Here is a 16,087-nt window from a genome sequence, read left to right on the forward strand (position 1 = left end):
CTACAGTGATTCAAAAATCCTGCATATTTATACACAGCGGAGGCAGCAGAGGGCTGCCATGCAAGGCGCTAACCAGGCCACCAGGAGTAATGTGGGGCTCAGTGTCTTGCCCAAGGACACTTTGACACACGTGGGTGGACAGAGCAACAACCAAGCCTGCCATCAGATGACCACTCCACCTCTGTGCCACAGTAAAGCTGAATCAATTATCACAGCATTACACTTGAAACAAAAAGGCAAAAATAAGAAGAAAATCAGATTTAAATTTGTTGTATACTCTTCAGTTCTTAGGACTTTGAAGACCTACTCCAAGGAAAATCCTGTTTTTTGTGTTTTTACATGTTCTTCAGGCATTTTACTTATGATGGAGAACATTAATTAATAAAGTTAGACTTAAAATTCTGTTTGTGAGAGTTTCTTCATTCAAATTTTGGTGAATCTGGAGCAGATGAAAAAATGCAGTTTGAAAAAAGATTATAGTTGTGATGTAGAAGCTACAATCAGTGGGGCACAAGCTCCCTGTTCCGCTACATTTTGATGCATCCACTTGCAGACAAATAGATCCGTGTACGTCTTTGTTTTCCTCGTCTGAGCTGGAATCTGGATCAAAACTGTATGGCTGTAAACTCCAATATTGCCAACTGTTTTTGTTGCACCGGTAATGATATTTTGGAGGGGTGAGGGGCTTTAAACTAGCGGGAGAGTGCATAAACAAATACTACTTCAACAGTTCTGCCCACAACTTGAGGCAAATTTCTACTGAGCAACTGCCATCCTGCTATAATCTAGAAAATGAGAAAGGTTTGTTAATTTTGGCTAAAACGTCATAACCATAATATAAAAAAATCACTGGGAACACTTTAAATATAGTCACAAGCTGATTGCAGTGGGTCTTTAAATGTATTATATGAAGATTAAAGGCTAACCAAGAAGAAAAAAAGCTACTATTGAATAGAATAGAATAGGTAAACCTTATTTATCCCACAAACGGGAAATGTTCTTGTCTTCTGCAGCAAAAAAAAGAGGCTCTAAGTTTAGAAAGTTTAACAAACTTCCATTTCCAATAGAGCCGTGCTTATTTTGAATGTTTTTCCATTTTAATAAAATGTAGTTTAAACACATCTTAGTTTAAAGAGTCTTTTAAATCCTGCATGCTGCTCATTACTGCCCTGATGCTCCTTTAGCCAAACATGCCTGTCTCCATGGAGGAGCAGCATGTGCCGCTCACACAGCCAAACGGCAAACAAGACCAGCTGTTCACAGGCTGGAGGAAGATCTTTGGAGATCTGACAGAACGTTTCATTAAAAACGAACACTGCAAGGTTTTTATTAGTGTCGAGGGGGGAAGTACCTGGCTACGCTGAGTGTTCTCAATGCTTTTATAATCTCTGATCTGAACAGGAAACCTGAAACTTGCTGTACGTCATCAGAGATTTCACAAACAGTAGCGTGATAACAACTTCCAAGAAGAAGCGCCAAGCGGTTGTTGTATGAGACACTCATCAGCAAAAGAGAGTCAGAAACCTTAACTCCTATTGTCAGTGGAAATATTTCAATACAAATACACTTATCACTAGAGATGTTTGCAAGCTGGTATGAAGCCCAGGATGATTGGTAAATCCCCCAAAATAAGATCAATTCCAGCATTAAAAAGGTAGATGTGGTTTTAAGTTTTCTAAAATATGTTAATTCCAAAAGAGTCATTTCACTAAATCATAATCCTTACTTTTACTTAAGTAAATTTATGTTGAAAAAATTACTATTACCGAACGACAATGGTTTATATTTGTGATGAAATCAGCAAATAATTGCACTAAAATGTAATTATCTGTTTCAGCCAGTATAAAGATTTATATTGATAAGTCTGGTGGATTTCTCTCTGATACAGCCGTAATCTGTGGGGACTTCAACATTGTTTTAAAGTTTTCAGAGGCAAACCACATATTTGATGTTTTCTTGTAAACCAGCAGGATGTGCGGTGAGGTAAAAAAAAAACACATTAAAAAAAATCACCTTTAGTAACTCGAACACAGACTAGACGGAAAGAACTGATTATCTGTATCTAACAACCCATATTTAAAAAATATAAAAACCAAAAACAACATTTCACGCATGCTTATTTAGTTATACAGATTCATATTGCTTAAAAAACAGTAAACAAGAGCTTTTTTCCTTTTTATTCATTAAAGTAAGCATTTTCTTCAATCATCATAATTTTAGATTTTTTTGTTGTTGCGCAAAATTCCACAAATTTCTGACTCTAAAGCAGAAATGTGCAAATTAATATTCTGTTTGTCAACTATACTTTTTCAGTTACTTTTATTTGTAGTTGTTCATTATTATGATTTTATGGGTTTATTTCTACTTGAATTGTGTTATATGAAAAAATAAAGTTACTTTTTCTTTAGTGTCGTTTTTGAATTCTATACCCACCTCTAAAAAACAATACGGTAATTAATGTGAAATGTACATATTTTCTGACACAAACCACCAATATTAATTCTAAATTCTAAATTAATGTTTTTAAAAGGAAATAAGTGCCCTGTAATTCAGTTAAGTGTCAGTCACAACTATAGAGGGAAATTGTAATCTAAAAAGAACACAAGTCTAAATGTTAGCGGAATCAAAACACAACCATGAAACACATTTTTTAATCAAAGTATGAAACAATTCTTTATTGAAATTTGGACCACCATGATTCGTTCATGAGGACATTCTTGAAGAGTTGTCTCTTTATCAATCATCCAGTCTTCCCAGTTCTTTTTCCTCACATTTACACATCTTCTGGGCTGAAATATTAACTTATTTGGCTGCCGTCTCAGTGAGTCACGTAACATTTAACTGGGAATTGAAAGGGGTTTTTACTTCCAAAATGAACTGAGAACCAGAATAGCTTTTTCCGCTTTTTAACTTCATGTCACGTCAAAATGTCCGTTGGGAAAAAAAGGCCAAGTATTGAAATGTCAGAGTTACGTGACTATACAGCCAAAGCAAATCCACAGTAGATTGTGACAAAAGTACAAATTATGAATCCTTCCTTATAATTAAATCTTTTGAAATTTAATGCATTACTCTATGTCTTTTGACTCAAAGGACAAAAAAGGCCTTTTGTATTTGTTGCCTGAAAGCCTCTGCTCACTGAAAAGCTTCCCTGCAGTCTGCACTCTTTAATCAGAGCTCTCCTCAGTTGCAGGACGCTCTTTGGCAATGTCAAGCAAAGAGTAGAGAGTGTGCTTTGACATTTTTGTCGGGTTGTTTCAAAGGCTATCTCGACTTGAAATGACGGCTGCTTCTCTCTTGGACAAGTGACATTTATAGTGACTGTAAAACTGTGGACACACCAGGCTTCAACAAGAACGCTCTAAACGAGGGTTCTTCAACATGCATGGTGCTCACACTGGGCAAGCAGGGAGGGGCTTCTCTTTTTTTACTGTTTAAAAGCACATGTCTGCCACCTACAGTTGGACAAGGCTTAGGGGGGGAGATGTCAGAGGGATCTTTTGCTTTTACAGGTCTGTTCTGATATATGAAAGACTTGGTGTCATATAATTCCGGCCGGGCAAAAAAATGAATTTTTTAATTTCTCCTCCATGATAAATTTTCAAACAGTTGTCAGTTCTGTGAATGAAAAGGGATGCCATCCATACGTCACTACCAAATCTAAGTCCGATTGGTAAAAGTTCGACTTGGTTGAACTTGCAACATGCTTTCAATGGCCCTGCATTTTGTACGTGAAGCCCCAAAATGGTCATAAGTACTTGCGTATCCATGCATGAATGTGAAAGATTTTTACACGGAAGCCCAAAACGTGTTTAAAAACATTTACATTGGCTAAATCCAAATTCCCTCTTTAATCACTAATCAAAGAAAAAAACTATATAGTGTGGGCGGGACTATCTGTGTTTTAAAAGCTTTTTAGATACCATGCAGACTTTTTTTTTTAAACTGTGAATATTTCCATTTTCCAAAGTGAAATTTCCCTAATAAATCTGAAGATTTTACGAAGACTATTTATGAATCCTGTGTGCTCTGAAGATGAAGACTTGGATGGTTTATAAAAAAATAATTAAAAAGGCTTTTTTTTCACATCATTCAAATGTAATGCATCATGGTCTATATTTGAAAATCTAGTGAGCACCGATGCACACTGGTTTTTTTGCAGCGACTTCTGGGAAATTTTGAGAGCACTTAATTTATGAATTGTAGATTTGGACAGCCATTCAAAATGGTGAATGCCCTTTATAGTGCACTATGCAGTGATGGAATTTGGACACAACCATAGACTTTTCATTGGAAGCTTGAGTGTGCATTGGTGAATCACCAAGGGTCCCCCATTGGTGATTCTGTTTCAGGTCCCCCAGCCAGGACTTTAGCCGGGGCCTTCTTGCGATCAGGCTAGAGCGCTAACCACTGCGCCACCATGCAGCCCTGATCTGAGGAAATGAATCCTTTTATTCTGCTTAATGGGGACACAAACGGTCCTCAAGCAACTTCCAAATCCATGATGGGTTAAGAAATTAGGTTTATTTGAGTGGGCTACTTTTTTGCCCTTTAATTCCTGTGCTGTGCAATTTAGTAACTCGTGGCAAAACGCTTCAAGAAAGAAGATTTTAAGTCCAATTGCCTCAATTTCAAGACATCACCTGGATGAATGAAAAAATTCACTGATATTTAAAATCTATGGACCTAATCAAATTATCTGACGATCTATTAATGATGCTACCTTTTTCATCCTTTGAAAAGTTTTTAGTTGTTTATTTTTTTTATTTCCCCTGATAATAAAAGAAAAATTAACATTTCTTATCTGCCATTATAGCTTCTGCCTGCAAATCAACTGTTTTAATTTATAAATTTGCTGTTTGGCTGGCCAATCATAACGTCCCACTTCAACATACAGACCAATAAAACGATGCAGCCAAGTGGCATGTTGCTCATTAGTGTGGAGCACCAGGTCAACCCTCCACCCAGGCACAGCCTGTAATAATTACCCATCTGAACAGCGGCAGCCTTCTTGAATTCTTCAATCAGCCATCATAAAGAGAACTCTCAAGGCGTCTTTTTGTGCCATCTTAATGCTGACGCACAGCAGATAGCAGATACGCCTGGTAAAACCTAAGCTGATAAGGCTCACAAAACTGCTGCACAACAGCCAGGAGCTTCAGTGCAACACCAGACATACACAATGCAGTAAAATCTGACTCACAATTCCTAACAGGCAAAACACCTCTATGAATCATTACTGTTATTGCAGGCTTTGCTCCTTTGGCAGTGGAAGAGAGGATGAAATGTAAAGCCCTTCAGCAGGAGCCTGAAAAAAGCAAGAAGAACCACGATCACACTACTGAGGAAAGGTTTAAGTACACTAAGCAAAGTTGGTGAAGTCCAACAATGGATTGAAAATGGATCTGCCTTTAATTAGATACTGTCATACTACAAAATTAGGGGTTCTGGACTGATTAGAACATCCAAAAAGGGATATCATTTATCATACTTTTTTGTCATTAAAACTTTCAGAGTTAAAGTTTTGTACCAATACGGTGCAGACTTACTAAAGGCTACAGATGAAAAGTTTCTTTAATATTAGTTCATGGTAATATTTTTTTTGCAACTATTATTAGTAAATGGATGTTTGATCAAAATGTGTTTAGAAATAACTTTAAAGTCCCACTCCAACCATCTTTTGATCTATTTTAAACTTTTTCCCAGTGGTCTTTTAATTATGATGCCATTTTTAGGAAAAAAATGATTTGAAAAAATCTGTTGTTTTCTAGGTGATGGTTTCTGCAGAGCGGCAGGAGGTCATTAGAAATTTTCTTCAGAGTCATGGCCGATACTGTTAACACAGAGTAAGCTTGCGCTAATTTCCCAATTTCCCATTAATGGATCTATTTGTACTGCGTGGTGGTGCAGTGGTTAGCACTCTTGCCTCACAGCAAGAACGCCCCTGCTTCAAGTCCTGGCTGGGGGACCTGAAACTGCACAGGACCTTTCTGTATGGAGTTTGCATGTTCTCCCGTGCATCCGTGAGTTTTTTCTGGGAACTCTGGTTTCCTCCCGCCGTCCAAAAACATGCTTCATAGGTTAATTGTTGCTCTAAATTGTCCATAGGTGTGAATGTGAGTGTGCATGGGTGTGGGATTGTGGCCCTGCGACAGACTGGTGACCTGTCCAGGGTGTCCCCTGCAAGTGGCTGGGATAGGCCCTGGCTGCCCTGTGACCCCAAAAGGCAACAAATGGATTAGAAGATGAATAAATGAATGAATGCATGAATGAATGAATGCATGAATGAATGAATGAATGAATGAATGAATGAATGAATGAATGGATCCATTTGTACGTGAATACATCGAAATGGAGCAGAGCAGGGAGCTTGTGGCATACCGATTATAGGACCTACATCATAGCTACAAGCTTTTGAAACACTTTTTTTTCATCTGCTCCTGATTCACCACAATTTGAATAAAGAAATACTCAGAATTCCTATTTTAATCTTAATTTTGTTCATATATGTCCTCCATCATCAGAAAAAAGCTAATATTTCTTTTTATTTTACTTTTTTATTTCTTCATTAAAATTTATGTAAACCCTTACAAAATAATATATTAGCAGCTTCACATACTTTTAATATAGCTGCTATAAAATAAAATGATGACACTAAAAAATTGTGAAAAAAAGGTTGTTTCTGTTTCTGCCTCTTTATTTTCTCACCAGGAAATTCGATGAAGTGCAAAGATAAATGCCATTTCAAACTACGAATGACTCAGAGAGTTAGAGAGAAAAAAGAGCAGATCCTGACATGCCTCAGCAAATGTTTGCCTCTCCAACAGCCTGAAGCCAGTGATGGATGAAGAACAGGAGAAGGAACACTGGCACAGCACTGAAGCAGGCTGCCATCTAGCGGCCAGCGGGGGAACTGACGACGCTCGACGCCGCGCTATCCCCACAGAAACAGGTTTGATTCCACAACTTCCAAAAAATGTGAAAGCTGATCTCTGCTATGCGCACAACCGCGTCACTCTTCTCTTGACTAAGAGTTAAAGCTCCACAAACAACAAAGACTTTATTGTTCTTTCCATTCTTACTGTGAAAGTTCTAAAATTATTGATGATAAAAAAAAAAACTTTCATGGGTGAAGTCAAAATAAGAAAAACGCATGCGTAAATGGCTCACTCTGACGCAGATAATTCATGTAAGTTTAATTAATGTACGTGAGCAGACATGTTTTAATCGAGTTAGGCTTTTCAGAGCATTTTCTATTTTATAAAATACTCACACGACCTTCGAGGAAAAACTGCAAATATAAAATCTGACATTTGTAAAGAAAAAAAATGACCTGACAGAAAAACAAGTTCAATGTGTGGCTGTGTAAATATATCAAACAAGAAAATATTAACATAAACAAAACAGAAACTAAAATTCTTTTAAAAATTATAAGTTTACTGAAACTATTTGCATAAAGTCAATGATCTTCCGTAGGAAAGATCTGAAAACTATATTTTTCAGAAAAAAAAAGATAATTTAAGAAAGAAAACAAGAATGTTGGGGGTCATAGAGACCAAAGGAAGCCGATATAGAGGAAGAAACACTATTAAGGGAGGAGTAAGGAATACATAAATATTTTGGGAAAATACATTCCATGCTGGTTTTCTCATGAAGATAAAGTAATCAACCCAAAAAAAAACAGAATACAATGCAGTTTGGAACATTCTGGGATTAGATAAACATTTGGGAGGGAAGTTTGGTTTGTACATGAAGAACAAAATTGGCTTAGAAATAATAAGTTTCATACATGACAGTGGAAACTCTGGGTAAAGATCATGCTGATGGGAAATGAAAATAGGTCAGAAGAATTTCTGAGAAAGGCTCGTTGGAAGAGTTTTCTGGAGAATTTCTCACATTTTTTGCATGTTTTCCAATAAATAATGAATAAAATAAAAAAGTTGCTTTTTGAAGTCTTCCTATGCGCGCGCATCTACGTTCCTCGGAGATGTTTTTTGATGAGGAGGAAAGTTTTCGGCGTGTTTTTGTCACTCACCTCGCCGTCAGGCCTTTTTCTCGGCTGAACTTTAGGAAGGTGTCAGTCTGTCTGTCTGTCAGTCAGGTTACGCTGCTGCGCGGATCGCCCGTTTCCATTTTTTATTACTGCTGTTAATCGCGGCTCACTTTAGACTTCAAACTCTGTAACTTGCAGAGTGCCTGCCCAGTGCCGTCACCGTGACGTCGGTGGCATGGTCACATGACAGGAAGAAAGGCTGAGGCACGTAAACAGTTTTACTACGCCGACCACGAGGTGTGCGCGCAGCGGATTTATCCGTCTGTTGTTGCTCTGGCGCTCAAACTCTCCAAACTACATGACTCACTTCATTTTGCAAAATATTCAGACTGGTTACCAGAAGTGACATGTCTATTTTCTTTTGAGAAAGTGTGTGTTGTTTGTTTTTTCAAATTTTAAATATTATATTTATGAGTTATAATTTAACCTCATTTTCTGTCACTGGTTTCAACTTTTAGCAAAAAGTAGTGCATCTAAGGTTTATTTTAGTAAAGACCTACTCCAATGACAGTTGTGTTATTAGCAATTTTCTCATGGTGGAGAACAAGCAAATTAAGATTAGAATTGCATTCCTGAGTATTTTCTTTTTTTAAAAGTTATGAAACAGAAGCAGACAAAAACATGCTGATGGAAAAAGCTTGTTGTTTTTACAAAGAAAATACAATCGGGGGGCCACAACCTCCCAATTCCATTCCGTTCCAATTCATCCAGTTACAGACAAATAGTTCCATTAAGGTCTTTTCCTCACCCAAACTGGCATCTGGCTCAAAACTAATCGGTTGGCGGGATTCAGTATTAGTTGCCATTGTTGTTGCACTGCTACTGTTAGGTTGGGGTGTGAGGGCCTGTAAACTAGAGGGAGAGCATGTAAACAAAAGGATGATGGGAAATGAAGGCAGGCTCACTCTCCACTAACAGTCCCACCCACAACCAAGAGGGGAATTGAAAAAATAAAATAAAAACTAAGAGGGGAATTTCCTGCTGCTCTGAAAAACTATGCCCTAGAAAATGACACAGTTTCTGTATTTTGACTAAAAACAGTATAACCATTACACAAAGAGCCCTAGGAATGCTTTTAAAATAGATGAAAATATGATTAGAGTGAGATTTTAGGTATACCTGAGTATAAATGTCAGTTTAGAAAGTATACTATAAAGACCATGCAGGTGTAAATGTACTAAATGAATACGTCTTTAGACTATAGTGGAACATTTTAAGTTTACAATAGTTTATAGAAAGCAAACTTCACGTATACTGCCTCACTTTTAGCTCAAGTATACTTGTAGTACACTTAAAAAGACTACTTTTTGCTAAGAGAACACAACCCAATCTTTAATAAAATATTTCATATGTAAATAGATTATACTATTTTGAAAAAATGCATGAGCCATGACACAAGAAATTAGTTTTGAAATAAGTCAAAGAATACATAGATGTAGGTCGTCTATCTATAGGCCGCCATGTATCAGGCATGTCCAAAGTCCAGCCCATAGGCCTAATGCGGCCCACGTTAAAAGTTCTACCGGCCCACAAGCTTCTGTTGTAACATCATTAATACAGCACTATCTAAAAACTGTGTGTATTTCTTGATTGTGATTGGCTCAATTGGGTTATAAGCCAGTTTTTACTTGTGGCAACATTTTTGTGTTACCCCTGTGTGACATTTCTGAGCTGGAAAGGGTCAACTGTAAAAAAAAAAAAAAAAAGGAAATAAAAAAAAAGGAAAGTCGATAGCGCAGGACAAACGGATACGTTTTTATCAATACAAAACATCAGTGTCTGCCTAATATGCAGAGAGATTGCGACTGTTTTACACAGAGTTCAATATCAAGAGGCAATACAAGACGAGACATGCAGACTATGGCAAGCTTACTAGGAAAGAATCTTGCTCTACTAGTTTCCCTATTTTCATGTATTTGCTGTTTTTTCTCTCATCAAGCAAATATTGGTTAAAGATGTTGACATGTTTGACTGCTGTCTTCCTAAGAACGTTTCAAGTTTTGTTTTCTAGGGTAGACTGCAGACCAGAATTTCAAATATGTCAAGGTAAATAACCTGCATTTGATGAACATGAATGACGTGCAATGGGTTTCAGTAATGTGACAAAGGACTTTGTGTTCCTCATTTGTATAGAATTAGGCCCACCCAGCTTTCCTTTTGTGTACCCTCCACTCTTTCATAGCCACGTGTCTCAGGCTGGAGGTTGCAGCCACACAGAGAGACAACAAAACCACACCTAGAGACTCCACCTGTTTGGCCATTCTTTGTCCTGATATGTTGCTAGCTTTCTTTGGGTACTGCACATCAATGAGCCCTGCAGACACCAGTCTTTATCTCTTGGCTCTGGGCGGCGTGTGGTGAAACTCTGGCATGTTAATACGTGGTTGAAGGAGTGGTTCTTCTGAAAGTAGCTAAAAGGTTTGCATAATATAAAACTAGAGACAGCACGTCACGCAAGATACAGGAAATCTAAAAAGGTGTCACATAACCGCTCTTGTTTCATGCTCTCTGTGCAAAACTGACAGCTTGATACCAATTCTCCATGATTCTTAAAAGCAATCATTTACTGAGACACCTCAGCAAAATATGTGGCACTCCTGCAAAATCCCTTTGACGTAAATTCATAATGATAGTCTACTCAGTCCTCAGCTAAATTGGATGTTTTACAGAATTGTAAGTAATGTGGCGTAGCAGCTTTTCTGCAGCAAATCTGTCAAAAGGCAAGGAACAATAAAAGCCATTGAAATTTGGAAAACCGTAAAACAATAATGACTTTTTAAAGGCCAAAATCCTCCACAGGCTAAAACAAGAACTTGCAGCTTTTAAGGGAATAATCACATTTAAAAAAAGACAACAGAAGCTTTGTTTTACATTCCTCCTTAACTTTATTGACATTCTTAAACAAAAGATTTAACACTGCCAATTAGGACGCTTGAACACGGTGGACCGTTTAGCTGGAACTAAATATTATCTGTAAAGAACAGGGAAAAAAATAAATTTTTGTTACTGTAACTGAAAACAATAGGATACAGGTGAGTGAGTGAATCAATTATAGTTTATTTAATAAGTTTATCCAATTTTTCATTTTGATTTAAAAAAACAATTTTTTAACCACAATTATTCAGAAAACGATTTTTTAATGACTTTGCCCGTAAATAAATTTCAATTGTGGAAAAATTATCAACTGTGGAAAATTATATATTTACATCAGAATCCCAGATGCATTTGCATGGATAAAAATTCATTTTAAACCTTCATTTTCAAACTTTCAATTCTGACGGAATTTAAAAGTGAAATTTTCCAAAAACTGCCTCAAAAAATAATTTGCATGTTATTGAACTGTTTTGTGTAGTGTCCATGAAGCAAAATGCAACAGTATTTGTACAGAAAAACTAAAAAGAAAATACATTTGTACCTTTTAAACCACATAAATGGAGCCTTACATGTAATGCAATAACAATTTTGATTAATATTCATTTACCAGCAGCAAAGAAACAAGTCAACGCAGATGCAGGAATGTTCCACTTGCAATGACAAAAGTCCAACGAATAAGAGTGTGAGCTGAAAGTGGTAATGTCTGTCCAGAAACATCAGTGTCACTGCAGACCGGACGGATCTCTTTTCTCCTTTGTGCTTCCTCCATCATTTGGAGTAATGCGCAAATGGAGACTCTTCATTCACCTTCCCCTGAAAATGAAGGCAAAAAAAGAAAAATGCAATAAACTCAAATCAAATATGGCCCTGCGACTGACTGGGAACCTGTCCAGGGTGTCCTTTGCTGAACAGCAGCTGGGACAGGCTCCAGTGACCCCGAAATATCAAACACGCAGTGTTCATCGCCTGATGCCACAAACCAGGTTTGACCTTAAATCCTACAAAGGATCAGTTACAGTATAACCAAAGACTTACACTTTTTTCCCAGTTTTTCTTTGTTATTATAGTTTAAACTAATTTCAAAAAGTCCATCCCTTTTCTGAACCCACTCCATCTCAAAATGTTCAGCAGAAAAAACAAAGAGCAAATAAAACTAAGTGAAGAAACTTGTGGAATAAAAGACCTTTAAAAACAAGCGGAAACCATGGAGGTCCACAGTTAATTTTTCTCACTATGATTTATCCCCCCAAAAGAAACCCACCTTCAGGAAAAAATCTTCCTGGTTCGTGACTAATCCTGTAAAGAAACAGTCACACAAACACATCAAACCGCATGACCCTCTCAGCAGGGAAAATCAAGGGCCTCCACATTTCCAATCAGTGTTAACAAGCTTTGCAATGGTGAATTTGATTATTTTGAACTTATCAGGCAGGGAAAAAAACATTTAAATTCAAATGAGTTTGCATTTTTCTCTTTTTTGTGAAATACGTCTACACAACAAACAAGTATGTTCTGCAAAGAAAGTGTCTTTTTGAGTAAGTTTATGAAGACAGGCGAGTAGCTTATTAACCCTGGCAGTTAGCTTTTCATGTTATGTGATGACTTTTGCTAAATCAGCTGTTTGATTCCCAGCAGAGCGGTTTCTTTTTGCCATGTAGGCTTTATCTCTATGCTTATATAAAGAGTGCACTCTGTTCATTCAAATTTTTACATTAAGCAGAGTAATTTGGCTGTAAAGATGTATGGTTCTGTGCACAACTAAAATATTACATGTATTTTTTCAGTTTCTATAAACCTTAAAGTATTCTGTTCAAGGATGTTTGAATCAAGTTTTTTTTTTGTTATTCTTTTGATCAATAAGCCGTGAAGAAGACATTTTTTTATATACTTTTCTGTTCCGGAAATCATGTGAACACTCAAGGATGCTGACAGTTTAAATTTTTGGTGACAAACTGATGGAAGGTTTGATAAGCTTCTTGTTTGTGGAGTAAAAAGCGAAGTCAGAGCACGTTTACCACACAGTGAGACTTTTTTTTGTAGTCATACTTCCTGTTTACAAAACTGCAGCACTAACCGCTGAGAGAAAAAGAAAGAAATACCTTCTAGATAAGAATAAAGTTGAAAACACTCAGGCCAGACAATCCAGAATCGTGCAGGACTCCTATCTTTTTTTTGTTTTTTTCTTTTTACTCCAAAACAAACGCTTATGTTCTTTTTTGTGGACACAAAAAATCAATTTCAATCCGTTTCCTTACTCACCAAGGGCACATCTTCAAGCCTCTCGAAGTTGGATCTTGGTGACTGAATACATTTTACTGCCAGAACCACCAACGTCATGCCAAGGATGATACAGAAGATGCAAATGATGGCTATGAGGCCGGGGTTTGCTCCCAAGTCACCTTTTATCCAGATGGGAGAGGAAACTGAATGCAAGTGACATGAGAAAAAAGAAAATTGAAAAAAAAAAGTTACGTTTTTGCAAACTGAAGGCAGTTTTAGAATGTTTTAATTATTTATCTTGATCCACATCATATTACAGCCTTCTCAATGCTTAAGTTTCCAGTTTACTGTTAATCACATGGTTTTCCTCTCAAACTGTTATTTTTATATTTAATGTTTTTGACTGTCTTTTTACTCCATATAATCTAACTACCTGAGAATTTTCTAATATCCTAAACATAATTTAACTATTTTACCCTTTTCTGTATGCATTGTGTAGCATTTTGAACTGCAGTAAATACAAAACAGAAAGTTGGTTTATTTCTTACTGTAACAAAAAACAACAAATTGTGTTTTCATTGCAAAAGTAACCACTCTGAAACACAAATGTTTGCAAATCTATGAATGACCAAGAGTACAATGATGTTGCACATCCACCTGATATAAGGAGGTTTTTATGAGAAACTGCAGTTCAACCATGACTACAGATTTTTTTAAAACTGTTTTAATTTTGGGCTTGAACCTGTTCTGACCTTGACTGGTTGTATGCAAGGTTGTATTTGTCGTTACATTGGGTGTTCCAGATGCCGGTGAGGCCGTGTGTTCTTGGAAAACAGTAGCATTGGGCGTTGTGATCAGTGTAGTCTGTGTTCGGGAGCTGGGACTGCTGGGACTGGTTTCACCCATTCCCTGTGTTCCGGGGGGAGATGAAACGGCTTCAGTGGCGACCTGGTGAGCTGTTGTCTGAAGCTGAGGCGTGCTGCCGTTGGATGTCTTTGTAGTTAATAAAGTGGAAGCAGTTGTAGGTATTCTCTGTTCAGTTGTAGTGGAAACATTAGAGCCTGTAAACAGATAAATTAGTATCAGAATCAGGCTGTAGGATCGTGAAGAAAAAGGAAAATGAGAGCTGGCACACCATGGAAGACTGATGATCACCTCTGGCTTTTCTAACCATCTCGTCTATTATTGACCGGTTAGCTCCAAGCTCCTAAAAGCTGGTCTTTGACTGGACAAATTAAAGTCACGGCTAACATTTATTTGATTTGGTCACTGCTTTTTAGACATTATTAAAGGCTTCTGACTGTTAGGTGAAGCTGAAATTAGAGATGGTGGTTTGTCTAACTCACATGTGTCAAACTCAAGGCCCGCGGGCCAAAGGTGGCCCTCTGTGTCATTTTATGGGGCCCACGATACCATAAAAGTTTTTAATTTTTTTAAATAAAAAGTAAAAATTTGTGTGTTTTTATTCATATCTAGGGGGAATTGGACTTGAAATATCAGATTGGGCAACTATACATCAGGACCTAAACACTGTCCATGTAACCTAACCTGTCAGAATCAAATTTAAAAGGATTTAAGCTACAGTAACAAGCAAACATATGTCTTCTATGTCACTTTAAAAAGTTATAATAGATAAATAAATGAGTTATTTAACATAAAGGAGTGGTTACTTTTATTTTTCATTATGTTTAGTTACATGTAAAAGTTATTTCTGGCCCTTTGAGGACAACCACTATGCTGATGTGGCCCTCAGTGAAAATCAGCTCGACACCCCTGGTCTAACTGGTAACAAGAATATTAACTTTGTGAGTTTGTTTGCAGAAACAGCGAAGCAACAGCTAGTCCAACTCTACGTCACTCAAACTGACTAAATATTTGTTTTTCCAAACTGATATGACCTTTCGTTTTTACTTTATTACAACTTAAATAATTCGAGTTTTTCTTGAAGTTTCTGCGAACCAACATCCAAAATTACAAGAAGGAGTGCGAATATTGTGTTTGATTAATGTGAATGTTTGTCTGCCTTTAGAATTGCATGTTGTCCCACTCTTGTCTAGTCCTGACTTCTGATATATTCTGATATATTCATATTAATGACACAAATTCACTAAGCAGTCTTCTTTTTTGGGTGTTACTTATTTTTCTGAACCTGTCCTTCACAGTGAAACACTTCCTGTTTTTAAAACATTTGCATCTTTTCCAGACTTCAACAGAAATTCTGAGCTGTTGACCCACAGAAGTCATCAATCGATACACGGAACATGGAAAATGCTTACTTACCGCTGCAGAGTGTGGCTGTGAGCAGGCACACCAAAACAGAGAGGTGAATCGCTTCAGACATGTTGAGAAGGGAAAAGGCAGGCAGTCATATCAGCAGCTTTCAAATGCAAACCCACACACGGAGGCTACATCCTTGACAGAAGGATGTGATCACAGCCCGGGGAGGAGGAGGGCTTTAAATACGAGGTGTTGCATATCAAATACTTCAGGCCAGTTAAATATTTGAATAGGGTTGCATGAGATATCTTTGATGTCAACTGATGAAGAGGCTTTGGCTGAATAAAAAGTGACTTTTATGGAAGTTGTTTAATGGGTTTGATCAAAATTAGTTGAGAAAAATTTCACCCACATGCTTCCACTGCAGCACAAAACACAACCCCTTCATCCAATCAGAAAAAGTCCTTTTAACATAGTTGTTCTGCAATTTCAAACAGAAAAAAACTTCCAACAGTTAGAGCACATACCTTTTAAATGCCAAAAAAAAAGCTTAAAATCCATGGTTTAAAACTATTTTTCTTTCATAAATAATTATTTAAATTAGGGCTTGGTAACCATTTAAATATCAGTGCCCTGAATGAAAACTAATACTGCATTTTTAAACAACAGTGAAACTTTTACAGATGATCATTTTACTGGTAAAAATGATTGAAATAATGAATT

The 16,087-nt window shown here is 37.0% G+C and overlaps 2 protein-coding genes across 4 annotated transcripts in view; both read right to left on the reverse strand.

Moving 5' to 3' along the window:
- LOC101163965 (3',5'-cyclic-AMP phosphodiesterase 4C) overlaps window positions 1-8,225 on the reverse strand; it is a 97,705-nt gene extending 89,480 nt beyond the window's left edge. For both annotated transcript variants that reach the window (XM_023954247.2, XM_023954245.2), the window contains exon 1: window positions 8,036-8,225. The gene's annotated coding sequence lies outside the window, so the exon portion shown is untranslated. The remainder of the gene's footprint in view (window positions 1-8,035) is intronic.
- Window positions 8,226-10,914: 2,689 nt separating this feature from the next.
- On the reverse strand, window positions 10,915-15,586 carry cist1 (colon, intestine and stomach enriched 1). Of its 2 annotated transcripts, none has more exons than XM_004067918.5 (4): window positions 15,428-15,586; window positions 13,900-14,208; window positions 13,187-13,350; window positions 10,915-11,740 (listed from the first exon to the last, which is right to left on the reverse strand). In XM_004067918.5, exons 1-4 carry the CDS (start codon window positions 15,486-15,488, stop codon window positions 11,696-11,698), a joined length of 579 nt encoding a protein of 192 aa, XP_004067966.1. In that variant the 5' UTR covers window positions 15,489-15,586; the 3' UTR covers window positions 10,915-11,695. The 2 variants fall into 2 exon arrangements, with proteins under 2 accessions (XP_004067966.1, XP_078801994.1); XM_078945868.1 differs by lacking the exon at window positions 10,915-11,740 and adding an exon at window positions 12,190-12,223.
- Window positions 15,587-16,087: the final 501 nt, after the last annotated feature.

Source organism: Oryzias latipes, chromosome 4 (assembly GCF_053564925.1).
Source record: "Oryzias latipes strain Hd-rR chromosome 4, Olatipes_Hd-rR_3.1".
Lineage (NCBI taxonomy): Eukaryota > Metazoa > Chordata > Actinopteri > Beloniformes > Adrianichthyidae > Oryzias > Oryzias latipes.

What these genes read in the sequence shown, in the direction of transcription:
- cist1 (XM_004067918.5), bottom strand. Translation starts at nt 15,488, where the DNA reads ATGTCTGAAGCGATTCACCTCTCTGTTTTGGTGTGCCTGCTCACAGCC. An exon ending in CACAGCCACACTCTGCAGCG is followed by an intron (nt 14,209 to 15,427) that starts GTAAGTAAGCAT and finishes ATCTGTTTACAG; the next exon opens with GCTCTAATGTTTCCACTACA. An exon ending in CTTGCATACAACCAGTCAAG is followed by an intron (nt 13,351 to 13,899) that starts GTCAGAACAGGT and finishes ACTTGCATTCAG; the next exon opens with TTTCCTCTCCCATCTGGATA.